We start from the raw sequence: 20716 nt of genomic DNA, 5'->3' as shown, positions 1-20716 counted from the left end.
TCAGGTCAGTATTGGGGTCAGTATTTGTGATTCTAAACCCAGAGAGGAGCCTACACAGAGAGGAAGGATCATGGAAAACTCTGCATTTCTTATGTATTATCTGTTCCTGGGTTTGAATTACAAAAATCCTCATGTGAAAGTGGCCTAAAGAAAGAAGTTCTGCAGCAGCTGCAGGGTGTATCACAAGAAGTAATGCACTTCCTAGAATACATTATTAAAAATATTAGAAGTCACCTTGGAGGTCAGTGAGGTGTAGACATGGGCTCGGCATGTGGCCTTGTACATTTCTATGGACTTGGAGCTCCTGACCACTTCTAACCATTCCCATTAGGGGCACATTGCTCCATGTATCAGGATCACTCCTGTGCATGCAGGGTTATTACAGTGTGTACTGTACACACTATGGGCTGCTGTTTATGACAGCCTGTATTCTATCCATGCACAGGCTCTGCTGACAACTCATACAGGACACTATTGGGGGGATTAGAAATAATTGCTATAATAACATGAAATGCTTAAGATTGGACTGTGTATGGCCTAATTCACACTTCACTGCCCCAGCCATGTATCTAAATACCCTGACCAAGACAGAATGGCTTGTTGTCGCTTCCATGGAACTGAGCACCCAGTATACATGGCGGCTAGCACCCCTCCCCCACCCCTAATAATCCCCCAGCTGTAAATGTGGAAGCCCCTTCCTTCTGCTTGTCTCAGGTCTCAGCGCTACAGATCAGATTAATGTAAAGTTATAACAAAGTGTCCAGGACGTATAACTTGTGTATTCCTGTATGTGTGCATCTACCTGAGACTCTCTGGTCCTCCTGCTGGTCTTCTGTCTTCACCGTGTCGTCGTCCTCCTTCTTGATCAGGGACTTCTTTGCTCCTTTTGAAGAGATAAGGATGAGTTTTCTCTTCTTGGCACATTTGGGCTCTTTACTCACATCTTCTTTCACTTGAATGAGCTGATCCTTAGGAGACGTCTTCTTGGAGGAGCTGGATGGTCTTCTCTTCTTCCTCTTCTTGCTCCTCTTGGGTGTCTCCTTCTCTTCATCCGCTGAGGTCAGGATGGTCCGTCTCTTCTTCCCTCCTTTCCTCCTGATGAGAGTCTCCTCTTCTTTCTCCATCACCTTCTGCTCATCAGCCGATGAGTCAGGAATTCCTCTTCTTTTCTTCGCTCCTCTCCTCTTCATAACAATCTTCTCTTCCTCCGAATCCATTGTAGCGCTTTCCATCCGGTCAGCAGATACAGGTATGTCCTCCGTCGCCAGTCAACTCTAACTGCCACTTCCAACTGCCACCTACCATTCAGATGCGGGCACCACAGTTGCCCTGGTTACACGGTTGTGATGTGAGCAGGAACTGACCAATAGCGTTCAGCCATTTCTGCCATCTTTTTTTTTTTTTTTAGAATACTTATTGAAAATACGAATGTAATGGATTTAAGTTTCCATTTTTCTTAGATTTTTAGGGAACTCATTGGAAACTTATCAAATGAAATGTGCTGCAAAGGTGGAGCAATAATCTGCATTATAAAGATGGCCATAAACTACATGTGCCATATTTATGAAATAATCTGTCTCTAGGATAAATCTCTGTATTGTCCTGTTCTTCTGTTATTCCTCCTGGAAATCTATGAACAAAATAACCCTTTCAAGACCAAGCCATTTTTGACCTTCGTGACCACGTCTAATTTTGCAAATCTGACCTATGTCACTTTATGTGCTATTAACTTTGGAACGCTTTTACTTAGGCCTCATGCACACGACCGTTGTGTGCACCCGTGGCCGTTGTGCCGTTTTCCATTTTTTTTCGCGGACCCATTGACTTTCAATGGGTCCGTGGAAAAAACGGAAAATGCACCGTTTTGCAGCCGCATCCGTGATCCGTGTTTCCTGGCCGTGAAAAAAATAGGACCTGTCCTATTTTTTTCACGGCCAACGGTTCATGGACCCATTCAAGTCAATGGGTCCGTGAAAGAACACGGATGCACACAAGATTGGCATCCGTGTCCGTGATCCGTGGCCGTAGGTTACTTTTTATACAGACGGATCAAAAGATCCGTCTGCATAAAAGCTTTTTCATAGCTTTACTCAGAACCGACAGTATATTCTAACACAGAGGCGTTCCCATGGTGATGGGGACGCTTCAGGTTAGAATATACTAAAAGCGTAAAATAGCTTTACTCAGAACCGACAGTATATTCTAACACAGAGGCGTTCCCATGGTGATGGGGACGCTTCAGGTTAGAATATACTAAAAGAACTGTGTACATGACTGCCCCCTGCTGCCTGGCAGGTGCTGCCAGGCAGCAGGGGGCAGCCCCTTGCCCTGTAGTTAACACATTGGTGGCCAGTGGGGCCCCCCCCTGTAGTTAACACATTGGTGGTCAGTGCGGCCGACCCCCCCTCCCTCCCCTGTAGTTAACTCGTTGGTGGCCAGTGGGCCCCCCTCCCTCCCCTGTAGTTAACTCGTTGGTGGCCAGTGCGGCCTCCCCCCCCCTCCCTCCCCTGTAGTTAACTCGTTGGTGGCCAGTGGGCCCCCCCCTCCCTTCCCTGTAGTTAATTCGTTGGTGGCCAGTGGGCCCTCTCCCCTCCCTCCCCCTCCTAATTAAAATCTCCCCCCTATCATTGGTAGCAGCGGAGTGTACCGATCGGAGTCCCAGTTTAATCGCTGGGGCTCCGATCGGTAACCATGGCAACCAGGACGCTACTGCTGTCCCGGTTGCCATGGTTACTTAGCAATTTGTAGAACCATTATACTTACCTGCGAGCTGCGATCTCTTTTTTAGGACGTTAGATGGATTAGAATTTTAGAAGCAATTCTTAAAATTTTTAAGAAAATTAAAAGGAGCGCCATATGGTTTTTGGAAGGCAGATTTTGCTGGACTGGTTTTTAGATGCCATGTCCCATTTGAAGCCCCCCTGATGCACCCTTACAGTCGAAACTCCCAAAAAGTGACCCCATTTTGGAAACTAGAGGATAAGGTGCCAGTTTTATTGGTACTATTGGTATTATTTTGGGGTACATATGATTTTTAATTGCTCTATATTTTGGCACCATATTTATTTTTTACAACATTCATCTGACAGGGTAGATCATGTGCTATTTTTATAGAGCAGGTTGTTACGGACGCAATTATTTAAAATGTGTCTACTTTCTCTGTTTCAGTTTTACATAATAAAACATTTTTGAAAAAAAAAAATTGTTTTTGTGTCTCTATTTTCTGAACGCTTTATTTTATTTTTTTTCTGCCGATCGTCTTGTGCAGGGGCTCTTTTTTTGCAGAAATAATTGACGTTTTTATTGGTACCATTTTGGGGTACATTTGATTTTTTGATCATTCATTATTACACTTTATGCGGTAAGGTGACCAAAAAATTGGTTTGTTTTGGAACAGTTTTTATTTATTTATTTTTCCAACGTTCACCTGCGGGGTTAGGTCATATGACATTTTTATAGAGCAGATTGTTACGGACGTGGCAATACCTAATATGTAAAATTTTTCTTATTGCCGGCATTACTGGACTGTACGCTGTCCGTGACAGCAGCAGTTCAGGGGCAGAAGCTTTAATCCAAGCGCTTTGCAGCGCTTGGATTAAAGAATTGCCATGACGTTTATATACTTGCTATCTGCATGGGGTATGTGCAAATAGCACGTATATAGCCGTATGGCCCAGTGAAGAGGTTAATAAACGAGTGTTACTATTCCTCTTGTCAAATGGTTGTGTCCCTAAACAGTTTTATAGTATGGACAAGGGGAATAGTAAGAACAGTTGTCAATTGTCAATAGCTGGAGCTACACAGAAACTTTTTGTAGAACTACTGATTGATTTTGTTACATTTTAAATCTTATTACTTAAAGGGGTATTTCTACCTGGGACATTGATGACATATCGCTAGGACCCACTTTTGTCTCCAGAACGGGACCTCCAAGTCAACAGAGATGTTGGATCGGTTACGTCTGACAGTCCCAAATGTTTCAGCCCACTTGCTCGGCTATTTTCGGAACTCCCATGTCATTAAATCGAGAGCACTTCACAGTCTGCATGGCATGCTGTCCTTCATTTTGGTGGCCAAGTTCTCTAGACAAGATCGGATCCCAGAGGTGGGACCCACATCTATCGGTTTAAGTCTGGCTGAACCACTCAAGGACATTCACAGAGTTGTGCCTAAGCCAGTCCTGCGCTGTCTTGACTGTGGGCTTATGGTCATTGTCTTTATTGGAAGATGAATCCTCAGCCCAGTCTGAGGTACAGAGCACTCTGGATTGAGGTTTTCATTAAATGGGTTGTCTCTCTTCATCAAGTGGCATTTATCACGTAGAGAAAGTTAAGGCACTTACTAATGTATTGTAATTGTCCATATTGCTCCATTTGCTGGCTTAATTTTTCATCACATTATGCACTGCTCGTTTCTATGGTTGAGACCACCCGGCAATCCATCAGTGGTGGTCGTGCTTGCACACTATAGAAAAAAAGCGCCGGCCTCTCTGGTGGCTGGGACCATGAGAGCTTGACCATGAGTGCTGTATACCACTGAGGCCAGTGATTGGTTACAGCAGTCATGTACGGTATACAGGCGTGTCACTGCAGCAGCTAAAACATTATGAGGCACATTTATTAAGACCCGTATTTTAGACACCGGGTTTTAATAAATCCCATAGCTGGCAGTGGTGAAGAGGCGCCGGTGTCTTCATACCGTCGACAGATCCTCAGTCAGTTGTTAATGTAAGACAGCCTCCCGCCCACACCTCGCCCACTTTCTTAGACCTGGCGTGAGCAGGGAGACGTCACAGACTGCGGCGCAATCTGCACCTGAAATACGCCTAATAAAGGCATATATTTAAGCTTAGTAATGACCCACTATGTCCCAGCGGCAGCGTGGTGGACAGAAGAGAGCCGTGGTGCTGGATCAAATAGTGGTCAGGAAAGTGAGTTTAAGTGTTTTTGTTTTTCATTTTTATTTTAATAGCCTCCCTGTAGTTTGCCCTTAAAAATTTGAACTTGGGCACCCACTTTCAAGCTCAATACCAAGATACAGTAACAGAACCAACCTGTGTGTATATAGATACCGTAACAGAACCAAGCTGTGTGTATATATATTGTAACAGAACCAAGCTGTGTGTATAGATACAGTAACAGAACCAGGCTGTGTGTATAGATACAGTACCAGAACTAAGCTGTGTGTATAGATATAGTAACAGAACCAGGCTGTGTGTATAGATATAGTAACAGAACCAAGCTGTGTGTATAGATACAGTGACAGAACTAAGCTGTGTGTATAGATACAGTAACAGAACCAAGCTGTGTATATAGATATGGTAACAGAACCAGGCTGTGTGTATATAGATTTAGTAACAGAACCAGGCTGTGTGTGTATAGATACAGTACCAGAACCAGGCTGTGTGTATAGATACAGTAACAGAACCAAGCTGTGTGTATAGATATAGTAACAGAACCAAGCTGTGTGTATAGATACAGTACCAGAACCAGGCTGTGTGTATAGATACAGTAACAGAACCAAGCTTTGTGTATAGATACAGTAACAGAACCAGGCTGTGTGTATAGATACAGTAACAGAACCAAGCTGTGTGTATAGATACAGTAACAGAACCAAGCTGTGTGTATAGATACAGTACCAGAACCAGGCTGTGTGTATAGATACAGTAACAGAACCAAGCTGTGTGTATAGATACAGTACCAGAACCAAGCTGTGTGTATAGATACAGTAACAGAACCAGGCTGTGTGTATAGATACAGTAACATAACCAAGCTGTGTGTATAGATACAGTACCAGAACCAGGCTGTGTGTATAGATACAGTAACAGAACCAAGCTGTGTGTATAGATACAGTACCAGAACCAAGCTGTGTGTATAGATACAGTAACAGAACCAAGCTGTGTGTATAGATACAGTAACAGAACCAAGCTGTGTGTATAGATATAGTAAGAGAACCAAGCTGTGTGTATAGATACAGTAACAGAACCAGGCTGTGTGTATAGATATCGTAACAGAACCAGGCTGTGTGTATATAGATACAGTAACAGAACCAAGCTGTGTGTATACATATTGTAACAGAACCAAGCTGTGTATATAGATACAGTAACAGAACCAGGCTGTGTGTATAGATACAGTAACAGAACCAGGCTGTGTGTATAGATACAGTAACAGAACCAAGCTGTGTGTATAGATTCAGTACCAGAACCAAGCTGTGTGTATAGATACAGTAACAGAACCAAGCTGTGTGTATAGATACAGTAACAGAACCAAGCTGTGTGTATAGATACAGTAACAGAACCAAGCTGTGTGTATAGATACAGTAACAGAACCAAGCTGTGTGTATAGATACAGTAACAGAACCAAGCTGTGTGTATAGATATCGTAACAGAACCAGGCTGTGTGTATATAGATACAGTAACAGAACCAATCTGTGTGTATAGATACAGTAACAGAACTAAGCTGTGTGTATAGATACAGTATCAGAACCAGGCTGTGTATATAGATACCGTAACAGAACCAAGCTGTGTGTATAGATACAGTACCAGAACCAAGCTGTGTGTATAGATACAGTATCATAACCAAGCTGTGTGTATAGATACAGTAACAGAACCAAGCTGTGTGTATACATACAGTAACAGAACCAAGCTGTGTGTATAGATACAGTACCAGAACCAAGCTGTGTGTATAGATACAGTAACAGAACTAAGCTGTGTGTATAGATACAGTAACAGAACCAGGCTGTGTATATAGATACAGTACCAGAACCAGGCTGTGTATATAGATACAGTAACAGAACCAAGCTGTGTGTATATAGATACAGTAACAGAACCAAGCTGTGTGTATAGATACAGTACCAGAACCAAGCTGTGTGTATAGATACAGTAACAGAACCAGGCTGTGTGTATAGATACTGTAACAGAACCAGGCTGTGTGTATAGATACAGTACCAGAACCAGGCTGTGTGTATAGATACAGTACCAGAACCAGGCTGTGTGTATAGATACAGTAACAGAACCAAGCTGTGTGTATAGATACAGTAACAGAACCAAGCTGTGTGTATACATATTGTAACAGAACCAGGCTGTGTGTATAGATACAGTACCAGAACCAGGCTGTGTATATAGATACAGTAACAGAACCAAGCTGCGTGTGTATAGATACAGTACCAGAACCAAGCTGTGTGTATAGATACAGTACCAGAACCAGGCTGTGTGTATAGATACAGTACCAGAACCAAGCTGTGTGTATAGATACAGTACCAGAACCAGGCTGTGTGTATAGATACAGTAACAGAAACAAGCTGTGTGTATACATACAGGGAGTGCAGAATTATTAGGCAAGTTGTATTTTTGAGGATTAATTTTATTATTGAACAACAACCATGTTCTCAATGAACCCAAAAAACTCATTAATATCAAAGCTGAATATTTTTGGAAGTAGTTTTTAGTTTGTTTTTAGTTTTAGCTATTTTAGGGGGATATCTGTGTGTGCAGGTGACTATTACTGTGCATAATTATTAGGCAACTTAACAAAAAACAAATATATACCCATTTCAATTATTTATTTTTACCAGTGAAACCAATATAACATCTCAACATTCACAAATATACATTTCTGACATTCAAAAACAAAACAAAAACAAATCAGTGACCAATATAGCCACCTTTCTTTGCAAAGACACTCAAAAGCCTGCCATCCATGGATTCTGTCAGTGTTTTGATCTGTTCACCATCAACATTGCGTGCAGCAGCAACCACAGCCTCCCAGACACTGTTCAGAGAGGTGTACTGTTTTCCCTCCTTGTAAATCTCACATTTGATGATGGACCACAGGTTCTCAATAGGGTTCAGATCAGGTGAACAAGGAGGCCATGTCATTAGATTTTCTTCTTTTATACCCTTTCTTGCCAGCCACGCTGTGGAGTACTTGGACGCGTGTGATGGAGCATTGTCCTGCATGAAAATCATGTTTTTCTTGAAGGATGCAGACTTCTTCCTGTACCACTGCTTGAAGAAGGTGTCTTCCAGAAACTGGCAGTAGGACTGGGAGTTGAGCTTGACTCCATCCTCAACCCGAAAAGGCCCCACAAGCTCATCTTTGATGATACCAGCCCAAACCAGTACTCCACCTCCACCTTGCTGGCGTCTGAGTCGGACTGGAGCTCTCTGCCCTTTACCAATCCAGCCACGGGCCCATCCATCTGGCCCATCAAGACTCACTCTCATTTCATCAGTCCATAAAACCTTAGAAAAATCAGTCTTGAGATATTTCTTGGCCCAGTCTTGACGTTTCAGCTTGTGTGTCTTGTTCAGTGGTGGTCGTCTTTCAGCCTTTCTTACCTTGGCCATGTCTCTGAGTATTGCACACCTTGTGCTTTTGGGCACTCCAGTGATGTTGCAGCTCTGAAATATGGCCAAACTGGTGGCAAGTGGCATCTTGGCAGCTGCACGCTTGACTTTTCTCAGTTCATGGGCAGTTATTTTGCGCCTTGGTTTTTCCACACGCTTCTTGCGACCCTGTTGACTATTTTGAATGAAACGCTTGATTGTTCGATGATCACGCTTCAGAAGCTTTGCAATTTTAAGAGTGCTGCATCCCTCTGCAAGATATCTCACTATTTTTGACTTTTCTGAGCCTGTCAAGTCCTTCTTTTGACCCATTTTGCCAAAGGAAAGGAAGTTGCCTAATAATTATGCACACCTAATATAGGGTGTTGATGTCATTAGACCACACCCCTTCTCATTACAGAGATGCACATCACCTAATATGCTTAATTGGTAGTAGGCTTTCGAGCCTATACAGCTTGGAGTAAGACAACATGCATAAAGAGGATGATGTGGTCAAAATACTAATTTGCCTAATAATTCTGCACGCAGTGTATTGCCGTACACAGAACGGCAATACAATTGAATCTAATACACTGGGAAGAGGTGAAGGACCTGTGGTGACATCACAGGTCATGTGATCAGCAAAACAGGCTGTGATAGGATGACCTGGATGATGTCACCATCGTGTGACCAGTGCAGGATTGGACCGGAGTGAAGAGGAGAAGGAGCCTAATGCTGATGTCTGTACATGAGGAGAGGTAAGGGAAGGGAGAGGCAGAGCAATGCTGGGGGTTGTAGTTATTTAACTAGGATGTATGTTAGGGCTGAAGGGAGGTATGTTATTGACATGGAACTGTGTATTTGAGGTGGCTGGGGGAGGGAGTGATGTTATTTACATGGGACTGTATGTTGAAAGTGGATGGTGGGGGGGAATGATGTTTATGTACATGGGACTTAATGTTTAGGCTACGTTCACACTTGCGTTTGGGGATCCGCTTGTGAGATCCGTTTCAAGGCTCTCCCAGCAGCCCCAAATGCATCAGTTTAACCCCAATGCATTCTGAATGGATGCGGATCCATTCAAAATACATTCGTTCGGCTCCGTACGGCACCCCGTTCCGTTTTGGAGGCGGACCCCAAAATGCTGCAAGCAGCGTTTTTGTGTCCGCGTGGCCTTGCGAAGCCAAACGGATCCGTCCTGACTTACAATGTAAGTAAATGGGGACGGATCTCTTTGCATTGACACAAAATGGTGCAATTGTAAACGGATCCGTCCCCCATTGATTTTCAATGTAAGTCAGGACGGATCCGTATTGGGACTTAGAAATTCAAATCTAATACAAACTAATCGGTCCTGAACGGATGCATTCGTTTGTATTATCGGTGCGGATCCATCCTGTATAAGTACAGGACAGATCCGCACGAACGCAAGTGTGAAAGTAGCCTTAGGGGGTGATGTTTCCATGGGATTGTGCGTTGGAGGCGGCTGGGGAGGAGGTGATGTTATTTACATGGGACTGTATGGTGGAGGGAGGATTATAACTGCAGGGGGCACTGCAGATCCAGGGGACATTATAGGTGGTCTTATTACTACTGGGGGTCTATAGGAGGGTCTTATAGATCCGCCTTATTTCTACTAAGCGCACTATGGGGGCCTTATTACTACTGAGGGGTCTGTAGGGAGCTTTATTACCACTGGGGGAACAATAGGGGGCCTTATTTCTACTGGGGGCTCTGTGAGGGTATTATTAATATGGGAGGGCTCTTCTAATAATGAGGGCATTGTTGAGGAGCATTATCACGGTTGGGGCAGTGTTACTAATGAGGGCATTCTAGAAGGGAATTACTATTGGTGGGACTATGAGGAGCACTATTACTATGGGGGGGCAGTAATGTTTCTTCAGGATAGTATTTGGGGGTATTGGGGGGGCAGGGGTGTAACTAAAGGCTCATGGGCCCCGGTGCAAGAGTTTAGCTTGGCCCCCCTTCCCTCAGTGCTTTGTGTGTCTTCTTATGCGGCACAAGTGTCTTTGGGCCCCTTCATGCTCCTGGGCCCGGTAGCGACTGCTACCTCTGCACCCCCTATAGCTACACCCCTGGGGGGGGGGGCACAGCAAGCAGCAGGATAACACTGTGGGGACACCAGTTGGGGGATAATGATAGAATGTGAGGAAGCTAAGATGTCTGTGTGTCACACTCTGCAGAGACGAGGCGGCTGAGAGAAGTTGTCCAGACTGAGTGGAGAAGATGATGAGAGAGAAGATCTACAGAGAAGATGATGACAGAGAGGTGACGTCACCTGGAGGCCCTGGATGTGACAGGTAAGTGCTGCTGTATAGCAAGTACAGCAAAGTGCGGGGGTGGGCTGGGGGGGGGGGGGGGGTGGGGGGATCCAGGGGGCCCAAGTAAATTCTTGCCCAGGGTCCAATAAATATTAAAGACGGCCCTGGAAGCATGGCACCCTATAATGGGGCAGAATCATCGCTGAATCTCCCATTGAAATGAATAGGAAGCTGAAAAAAACAGCTCCATGTAAATGCATTGTTTGTGCATTTTTATGCACAGATCAGCTTTGTATTGAAGCGAACACTCATTTGTTAAAAAGAAAGATGCATCAAAAACCACACAAAAGCCCTATTGAATGACAAGGGTTGCGTTCCTGCAGAAAATCCAAGGGTTCGATCCCAGAAATACATGTCTCATCTGTTATATTTCCAGAGCAACCTAAAAGTGGTTGTTTGGTTTGATTTAAGATGTTATTTACATGAATTATCTATCTCTAACCGACCCCCTGATGAACCCTAGTGGGGAAATGCGTTGTGGTTAAAAAATACCATTGACATCATATTTAACATATAGGGTTCTACAGGGCTAGACAGGGCAGGTACGGGGACAGGGAGATCCCACCATAAGGGATTATCCCTGGGCAAAGGTGTATCTAGGGCTGGCACAGGGAGAGCTACTCCCAGCACCTATTCAAGTGCCCCAGCCTTCCCCTAACCTATATCTATTACCAATCTCATAAGTGCCCGTGTGGAATCTGTCCTATCTATACGGCATCAAACTCACCTATTCACGGTGGTAGCTGGGCGGCATCTTGTCCTCACTTTCCTAAGGTCACCCAGATATCACAGGGTGATTTATTATCTTTTAGATAGAATTAATAAAAGCTATATTTTAAAAAGGGTCTAATACTCTAAGATAATACTAAATCAGATACACTCCTCAACACTAAAATTGAAACACCAAGAGGGACAAGCCTTAAAGTTATGGAAATCGAGGAAGTAGCAGGAGTTGCTAAGATTGGCAAATTATTGGTTTTTCTAGCACCTAGCTCCAATCTATGACATGTAGGGGAAGGGCATAAAAGCCAGATTTAGAGCAAGTTTTTTTAGCCCCATGAAACCTCAAAAGTCATTTGAGATGATTGTGCGTTTTCTCCTGTTCATTGACATGCCACTTAGGGACAGAATCTTTTGAACTGAGAGACTTTGGTTTATCACTCTGGCAGATCACTACACGCCTAGACTGTTCAACGTTGTGTGTCCTGTGGTTGGGCGAATAACTATGAACTGGAATGACAGCAAGAGGTGCACAGAGGCGAACCGCTGCACGGACGGATTGTCTTTAAAAAAAGGCATGTAGTGATCCATTCTGTAATGCCAGTGCAATTGGACATCACATCCCAAGCCTAGGGTTGCAAAAAGTGTCTGCACAAACCATCAGAAGACGTTTGCACGACATTGGGCTTGGAGACAGACGTCCAGCTACAGGTGTTCCATCTTGCTACGCTCTCAAATGCTAGCATGGTGCACAAGAAGATGGCAATGGAGGCTGGAATGGAGGTCTATCCTCTTCATTAATGAGTCCCACTTATGTCTTGGAGGCAACAACAGCCTCTGGAAACCATGTGGACAATGCCATGAAGAGGCCTTCACAAGGGAACATCACACCAGTCCCACTGGTGATAATGATGTGGGGTGGCATAATGTATGGTAGCGGAACCCTCTAGTCTTCATTTCGGATACACCAGATGGTGGGCTGTTTTTTGACAGGACAACACCAGGCCAAATGTTGCTCGTGTAGCAAATTTTCAGAGAGGATCCCAGCAAATTCTGGGTGGGATATATGTAATCCACACCCAGAAGTAGCCATTCTGGACCTTGTTTGGGGTGTGTCTGTGCATAATGCCACAAATCAAAACAAATGTTGGTAAGAATGCTTTACTCAGCAATTTTTATCAAAGTGTTACCATAAAAAGTTCCTGCATCACTACAGTGTGTTCTATATACCGACTCTGATATTTACTCTCCATGTTTTGTAGAAGAATTGATGGTTTTATCTTCTCTTCCACTGTGTTCTTGTATCTCCATTATGAAGAGAGACAATTCTGTATAAATGTCACCTGGTTACTAACATCCTAGGTACATTATAAGGTGAATGTGAATGTGGCCCCTGCTGTGATCTGTAATAGTGATTATATTCATTCTTTACAGAAATCCTCAAATCCTACAGGTATTAAGTTTTTATCTTCTATACTGATGTCCTCAGTTAAAAAATTGCTGAATACAGATGAATATTGGATATTAACCACCTAACAGTTTTGCCTGAGCTCACTTCGGGCTTTGGAAAATGCACTTGAAGGGGTTGTCCAGCCATTATTATTGATGACTTATCATCAGGATAGGTCATCAATATCTGATCTGCACCTCCGCCCATCAGCTGTTAGAAGAGCAGGCGGCGCTCCATGTGAGTGCTGCTTCCTCTTCATTACACTGCACTTTGTCCAGTGTAATACAAGTACCCACTTCATTCAAGTGCTTATAATTACACTGCGCCACTGCTACAGGGGAAACAAGACATAGTGTGATGACGAGGATTGGCGGGGGAGCCCGGTGTCAGACCCCGCCGATCAGATATTGATGACCTATCCTGAAGATAGGTCATCAATATTAACTGCTGGACAACAACTTTAAATGTTCTGCCTCAGCACAGCTTGAGGAAAACGAGAAAGAGGAGGGAGGACTTCTTTAACTGCTGATATCTCTGGATTGTTAGCAGCTGGGCCTGGTCTTGTTTGAAAGCTGGCATTCAAGACTAGAATAACAACATCAGCAGGAGATGTCGCTGTTAGAAATACAGCCAAGAATAAACTCTGTAAAATGTGCTTTTACTTTCACTTTCAGAGGCATTCACCGAATCCTTATTTCTAACAGCGATATCTTCCCATGTAGTAAAGAAAATGCAGTGGTTCTGGTATTTTTTGAAAGTTTAGAATGCCAACTTTTAAACAATACAAATATCTCTAGCTGCTACCAAATCAGAGAAATGAGCAGCTAAAGCATTCTGGAGGAGGAGGGGGCAGTTGGGGAGCTGATAGCCTGCAGGAGTAAAAAATGTAAATAAAAATATATAGAAATTTGGCATTATTATCATTTTACATCTGTGGATGACGCACTTATGGGAGATATCTGTGGAGGGCACCTATGGGGGATATCTGTGGATGACACATATATAGCATAAGATGCTATATAAGTGCCCTCCACAGATATCCCCCATAAGTGCCCTCCACAGATATCCCCCATAAGTGCCCTCCACAGATATCCCCCATAAGTGCCCTCCACAGATATCCCCATAAGTGCCCTCCAGTAAGTAAAGTAATGTATTAGTGGGGGGGAAGGGAGGAGGCAGGGACACTTGCGGTGGGGCTGGTGCACACACCGGGGGCAGCTCCTACCTTTCTTCTGCAGGACATTTCGCTCCTCTTGGACCTGAGTGGCGGTCTCTTTACCACTCCTCACATGGCCGGTGTTCTGCTGAAAGTCCACCGCTGCCCGCCTTTCTGCTGCTGTGCGCAGCGTGACATCTCACCCTCCGTCATGCGCCTCCTGCCCCGCCTGCCTGCTTCATTCATAAAGTGGAAGGAGCAGACAGACGGGGCAGGAGGCGCATGACGGACATTATGCAAGCTTGAGCGGCGCGATATGACTGCGCGGCCGCCAACCCGCCAGCCCGAACCAAAGAGCCGCATCTAAGGATCAAAAGAGCCGCTTGTGGCTCGCGAGCCGCACTTTTCCGACCACTGCTATAGTGCATTGCATTTTAATGGCGGCATGTAAAGTGTTAAACAGCCCGGATCGGCACTCCTGCCGGTCCGGGCTGTTAGAGCAGGGCTGCAGCTTTCATGTGCAGCGTTCACCCGTGCAGCGCTTAGGTTGGGCCGCCGTAAAAAAAAGCGGCGGCCCAGCCTAAGGCCCCGTAGTTACCGCCGTAAAAACATGTATGGGTGGTCACTAAGGGGTTAAAAGTTATGACTTCTGGAACACAAAGGGGAAAATGTTACTGGTCCTTAAGATTAAATTAATTATGTCACTAAGGGACGAAAAATGCAATTGTGTCCCATGAGTTGTGCGCCAACAGGATTTACTTCAGACACATAATAAAAATCTCAAATAAGAAAGTTTCATTTTTGGGAGGGTTTTTCCAATTTTAATGTGACTTTTAGGAGGTTAATCTTCTTTACCTTGAACTCGTATGTTCTCTTTTTACTTACAGAAAGTAGAGCAGAAACTTAATATGTAATGATATGAGGAGACCAGTGAAATACAGCCCTGAGCGGCACATGGCTCGTCAGTGGGAATAAAACCAGGCACACAACGATATAGGGGGGAATAGAGAATTTTATTGTATTTATAATTTTATTAATGATGGGACAGATGATTTGGTGTAAATACCAAATCAAAGTCAAGGATATGTTAGATCCATTGACTTTTATTGATTCAGGGGAAGGCGAAAAAACCCCCTGTAGGGGGAAAAATTCCTTCCCGACTCCGCTTAGGGCAGTCAGACTATTTCCCTGGATCAGATATAATCCAGAGGAAGGCGAAAAAACCTCACTGAGCCTCAGCCATCAGCTTCACATGAGGGAAAACTCCTTCCCGACTCCACGCATGGCAGTCAGATTAGTCCCTGAATCAATTACTAAATAATCTGTCCACAAAAGGTGGTCCGAATTGTACTTTTGATTAGGGGAATGGCTGAATTGGGGGAAGGGCAACTGTGTTGATCCACAGGAAGGTGAGAAAAAACCCCTTTATGACATTTGCCAATCTGTCCTGATCTAAGGGGAAAAACACTCCTTCCTGACTGCAAATATGGCAGTGGGGATATAGTCCCTGGATCAAATGCCCGTATACTTACTCACAGTCATCCAGCGCTGATCTGTGAGATCCAGGACCAGTGTCCTCTCTCATCAAGTGTCTTCTAGATCAGTGTTTCCCAACCAGTGTGCTTCCAGCTGTTGCAAAACTACAACTCCCAGCATGCCCGCACAGCCAAAGGCTGTCTGGGCATGCTGGGAGTTGTAGTTTTGCAACAGCTGGAGGCACACTGGTTGGGAAACACTGTTCTAGATGTTCTTTTTCTTCAGCCCAGTGCCAATCGCAGGTCCTGTTGTCATAGTTCTTCATGGTCTTCACCCTGTAGGATATATGACAGGATGAATCAGTACAGATACCACAAGATGTGGTATAATATATAAAGACTGAGTGCTCATGTGAAGATGAGGGATTGTACACAACCATTTAAGGCACATGATTATATTTTTGGTCCACATCTGAATGTATTTTTTGCAGATCACAGGCGGATCCAATCCTTATGGGGTCACAATAAATGCAGACAGCACATGGATGTCATCCGTCTGTCCGCATCCATGCAGCCGTATGTAACCCTGCAAAAAATACAATAGAACATATCCTATTCTTCTCAGATTTGTGGATAAAAATAGTAATTTTTACAATATGGCGGGACATACGGAACGGGAAAATGCCGGTATCCATGTTTTGTGGACCGCAAAACACATTTGGTCGTGTACATGAAGCCTAATGGTCAGAAAACTGAAGCTACACATTTGGAGCACCTTAAATCTTGAATCATTAGGAAATTCATACAGCTGTATAGGAACACCACTTATTTCCAGCTATATACCTGGGTCTGTTCTTCTGTCCGTCTCCAGGAGCTCAGGAGGACATCTTGCTCTGATGACATTAGAGCGGGTGGAGGGTTTACCGGGTGACAAATGAAAACCCTCTGAAAATGGCCTGATGTTTAGATGGTAAAGGTCCCTTCTTGGCCGCTGCTGCCTCCATTGTGCCCAGGTTGAATTGCCTGGCACAGCGTTGAGGTGTAGATGGCTAAAAGCAAATAAATAGATGAAAATGAGGATATGACCATCACAAGCGGTCACAGACCTGATATGAAGCTTCTGGTGGTACTATTTTCACATATAATATGATCACCTTATGTACTCATCCTCCACCATAATAAGATATAGTCTTTCTGGAGGAGTATAAAGCATCTTACATGCCATCTTACTCATTCAACAACTACCGATGTGGGCGTGGTTTATCGGTTTGGGGGCGTGGTCAGTGAGGTCCGGCTTTCTGAGGTGAAGCCAGTAGCCACCCTATATCAAGCCCCTGACATTGAGAATCCTATACAGTATATAACGTGTATGTAGAGCAGGGAAGAGCTTCTCTTCATGTACTTACTACAGGGATGTGTGGTGGGGCCATCCGAAGGGCTTCCACAGAGACCCAGTCAATATGCTGGAAGAAATGATGGCCTCGGATGTTCCCGTGGACTCCTAAGCGCTTGGCAGGATCTCTCCGGAGGAGCTGAAAATGAGGAATGTAATTATAACTTAGTGACTATAACGACTGATGAACACAATGACCAATCAGACTCCAGATCTTACATTTGCAGAGGCTAGCTGGGAAACGAAATCTGCAATCTGATTGGCTTCTTATATTTTCAGAGGCTAGCTGGGAAACGAAATCTGCAGTCTGATTGGCTTCTTACATTTTCAGAGGCTAGCTGGGAAATGAAATCTGCAATCTGATTGGCTTCTTACATTTTCAGAGGCTAGCTGGGAAACGAAATCTGCAATCTGATTGGCTTCTTACATTTTCAGAGGCTAGCTGGGAAATGAAATCTGCAATCTGATTGGCTTCTTACATTTTCAGAGGCTAGCTGGGAAACGAAATCTGCAATCTGATTGGCTTCCCTGGGCGACTTCTCACTTGTCTTCTCTTGTAGTAGTTTTGATACATTTTGCCTAATGTTTATTCTGTCTGAATGCTGGACTCAGGCTGTAGTGTCAGCAATGGGAGATTTTAGAAATCTGTGGCTTCTTGTTACATAAACTCCGAGGGGTGGACTAAGTGTGTAGACATGTCCTCAGTACATTAACTACACGTACCAGGCTCTTACTTTAAAGGGAAACCAATTATCCATTAGGTCAGTAATTCCCAAAAATGTTACCATGGGAGAATAGAAATGATATTTTCCTGCTGCTCCTATGTAAGTCCTTGGAGCTCTTGGCAGACATTTGTGCTATTGCTGAGTCTGTGCTGGAGAAGTTGTGACTCCAGCATCCTACTCGGCCTCCTCTCTGGTGGAGACCAGTGTTGTCACCTTGTATACTACAGAAGTGCTGGTTGTGTATTGCTATCCTGAGGGGCGACCCCTCCTGAACACTACAGTAGTGAGTATTAGTGAAGGAGATCCTGGTGCACTATGGGGCATTGTAGGGGGAGATGTCTCCTATCACAGGTTGTCATGTAACATTGTATACAGTACAGTAGTGTCATGTAGGAACATACTGACCTTTTTAATGATGTCTTTAGCGCCGGAGCGTGTTTTGTCAAACAGTGCAGGTTGGTAAGTGCACTCACTGGTGAGCATTTCATTTAAGATGACACCAAATGAATACCAGTCCACTCCGATGCCATACTCCTCCTTAGCCAGCATCTGCCAGAAAGGAGAGAAGAGTGACTACACGGCTTATACTATAAACCCGCACTGTAGGTGCTCAGGCTGTGGCCATTGCTGGCATAGCGTAGTATGGGGTCACACAAGGTGTTTAGCTGAATGAGGACAAGATGTTCTGCCTCCATCCAGCTGCAGATAAACTGTAACCACAAAGTCATCTGCTGCTGTCGGGGCACCTCATACACTCTGTAGAAAAAAGCATGAAAATAACTATTTGCAATAATACAGAAGTATTGCTGTTAAGAGAACACCATAAAAAAACAAAAAAACATCTCAACGCCAGAATTGCTGTTTTGTTTTTTGTCACAGGGGCATGGTCAGCCACCCATGAATAATTTATTTTTATTTGTGACAGTTTTCTGGTACATTTGAAGCCAGAAATGTACGGACGCTCGGAGATGTCGTAGATTTTTGGTTGGGACATGGACTGCAGAAGCAACACAGGAGATATCAATACCGGCGCAGAAAGTGCGAGTCTTGATAACTCTTCCCCTGTGTCTGTAAAAAGGAATGAGTTAAGATGAGGCATTCATCAATACATAATGATCTGAAGATGAATGATTAATAATAAGAATAATTACCATTATTAAATGGATTTCTGGGTTCAGAATATTCATTATCTTTCTTCAGAATAGGCCATCAGTATCCGATCAGTTGGGGTCTGACTCTCGACATCCCCACCAATCAGCTGTATGAAGGGCCGGGCGCTACCTGCAGGTTATTACAGCCTTGTCCTGTTCACGTCAATGAGAAGAAGCTGCAGTAGCCGGCATCAAGTAGGTGGTGTGCAGTAATCAATGAGGTAGAGCTCAGACCATCAATGAGGACCCTTCAAACAGGTAATAGGTGGGGGTGCCAAGAGTCAGACCTCCACCAATGTGATATTAATGGCTGAAGCTGAGAATATGCGACCGATATTCCAAACCTGGAAAACCACTTTAATACAAATGGAATGGTGGAAATGAGGAAACCCCCTTTTTCTCACCTCAGGAGCCACATAGCCCTTTGTCCCAGCATATTCGGTGGCTGTGCGGTCTCCAAGCATGTTGTCAAGTGCGAGACCGAAATCCGTGATCTTAATATGGCCCGTCTCAGCCACCAGGATGTTCTCGGGCTTGAGGTCTCTGTGGATGATTCCCTTCGAATGGAGAAATTGGATGCCACACACGAGCTCAGCGGCATAGAATCTGTCAGAAAAGTAACAAAATGAATATAATGCGAGGATAACACAGAAGACTGTTAGACATTCTTACCAATCAGTAAAATAAGAGGCAAAATATATATCTTATCACTGTCAACTGAGGAGGCAATTTCTTATTGCCAGGGCTGCATGGTGGCTTCACATCCCTCACCCCATTAATCAGCTCAGCTATTGGAGCAAACCAGTTCTAGTCACATTCTAGGACAGGTTGCTTGGGACCATTGACCATTCCCAGTAGAACCCCTTTAATACCTGGGAATGTGACTAAGGCCTCTTTCACACTTGCGTTGTTGGGATCCGGCATGCACTTCCGTTGCCAGAGGTGCCCGCCGGATCCGGAAAAACGCAAGTGTACTGAAAGCATTTGAAGACGGAACCGTCTTCCAAATGCTTTCAGTGTTACTATGGCACCCAGGACGCTATTAAAGTCCTGGTTGCCATAGTAGGAGCGGGGGAGCGGTATACTTACAGTCCGTGCAGCTCCCCGGGCGCTCCAGAATGACGTCAGAGCGCCTCATGCGCATGGATGACGTGATCCATGCGATCACGTGATCCATGCGCTTGGGGCGCCCTGACGTCACTCTGGAGCGCCCGGGGAGCCGCACGGACGGTAAGTACACTGCTCCCCCGCTCCCTACTACACTTACCATGGCTGCCAGGACTTTAGCGTCCCGGCAGCCATGGTAACCACTCTGAAAAAGCTAAATGTCGGCTCCGGCAATGCGCCGAAACGACGTTTAGCTTAAGGCCGGATCCGGATCAATGCCTTCCAATGGGCATTAATTCCGGATCCGGCCTTGCGGCAAGTGTTCCGGATTTTTGGCCGGAGCAAAAAGCGCAGCATGCTGCGGTATTTTCTCCGGCCAAAAAACGTTCTGTTCCGGAACTGAAGACATCCTGATGCATCCTGAACGGATTTCTCTCCATTCAGAATGCATTAGGATAATCCTGATCAGGATTCTTCCGGCATAGAGCCCCGACGACGGAACTCTATGCCGGAACACAACAACGCAGGTGTGAAAGAGCCCTAAGGCTTCTTAACATCACACGGGGGAGATCTGTTCTCCTGTATGTCTTTTCATATCAGATGGAGGATCAGAGCCCAAGGAAGAGGGGGGACATTCCCTAACATTTCTTCAATCCTTCTTTGGTAGAGAAGAAACGGGGGAGCAGATCTCATCAGTGTGATGTACATGGGGCAGGACGCTGTATCTAATATTTCATGGCATCTTCTGATCTTCTGACCGTTTAGCTGAGGTTTTGTATCCAGCCTTACCTTGCACTGGGGATGTCAAGCCGCCCCTTCATCCTCAGGAATTGATCGAGGTCCCCGCAGCTCATGTATTCCAGCCCAAGTA

The 20716-nt window shown here is 44.7% G+C and overlaps 1 protein-coding gene across 1 annotated transcript in view; it reads right to left on the bottom strand.

Annotated features, from left to right (window-relative positions):
• LOC120987213 (protein kinase C delta type-like) overlaps positions 1-18100 on the bottom strand; it is a 28279-nt gene extending 10179 nt beyond the window's left edge. Inside the window, exons 1-2 of the mRNA XM_040415806.1 lie at positions 17993-18100; positions 16876-17001 (exon numbers count right to left, since the gene is read on the bottom strand). Of these exons, the coding sequence (XP_040271740.1) occupies positions 16876-17001; positions 17993-18070 (204 nt within the window). The 5' untranslated portion in view covers positions 18071-18100. The remainder of the gene's footprint in view (positions 1-16875; positions 17002-17992) is intronic.
• Between the last annotated feature and the right edge of the window lie 2616 nt (positions 18101-20716).

Source organism: Bufo bufo, chromosome 1 (assembly GCF_905171765.1).
Source record: "Bufo bufo chromosome 1, aBufBuf1.1, whole genome shotgun sequence".
NCBI classification, from domain to species: domain Eukaryota; kingdom Metazoa; phylum Chordata; class Amphibia; order Anura; family Bufonidae; genus Bufo; species Bufo bufo.
This window is presented reverse-complemented; position numbering and strand designations above follow the sequence as displayed.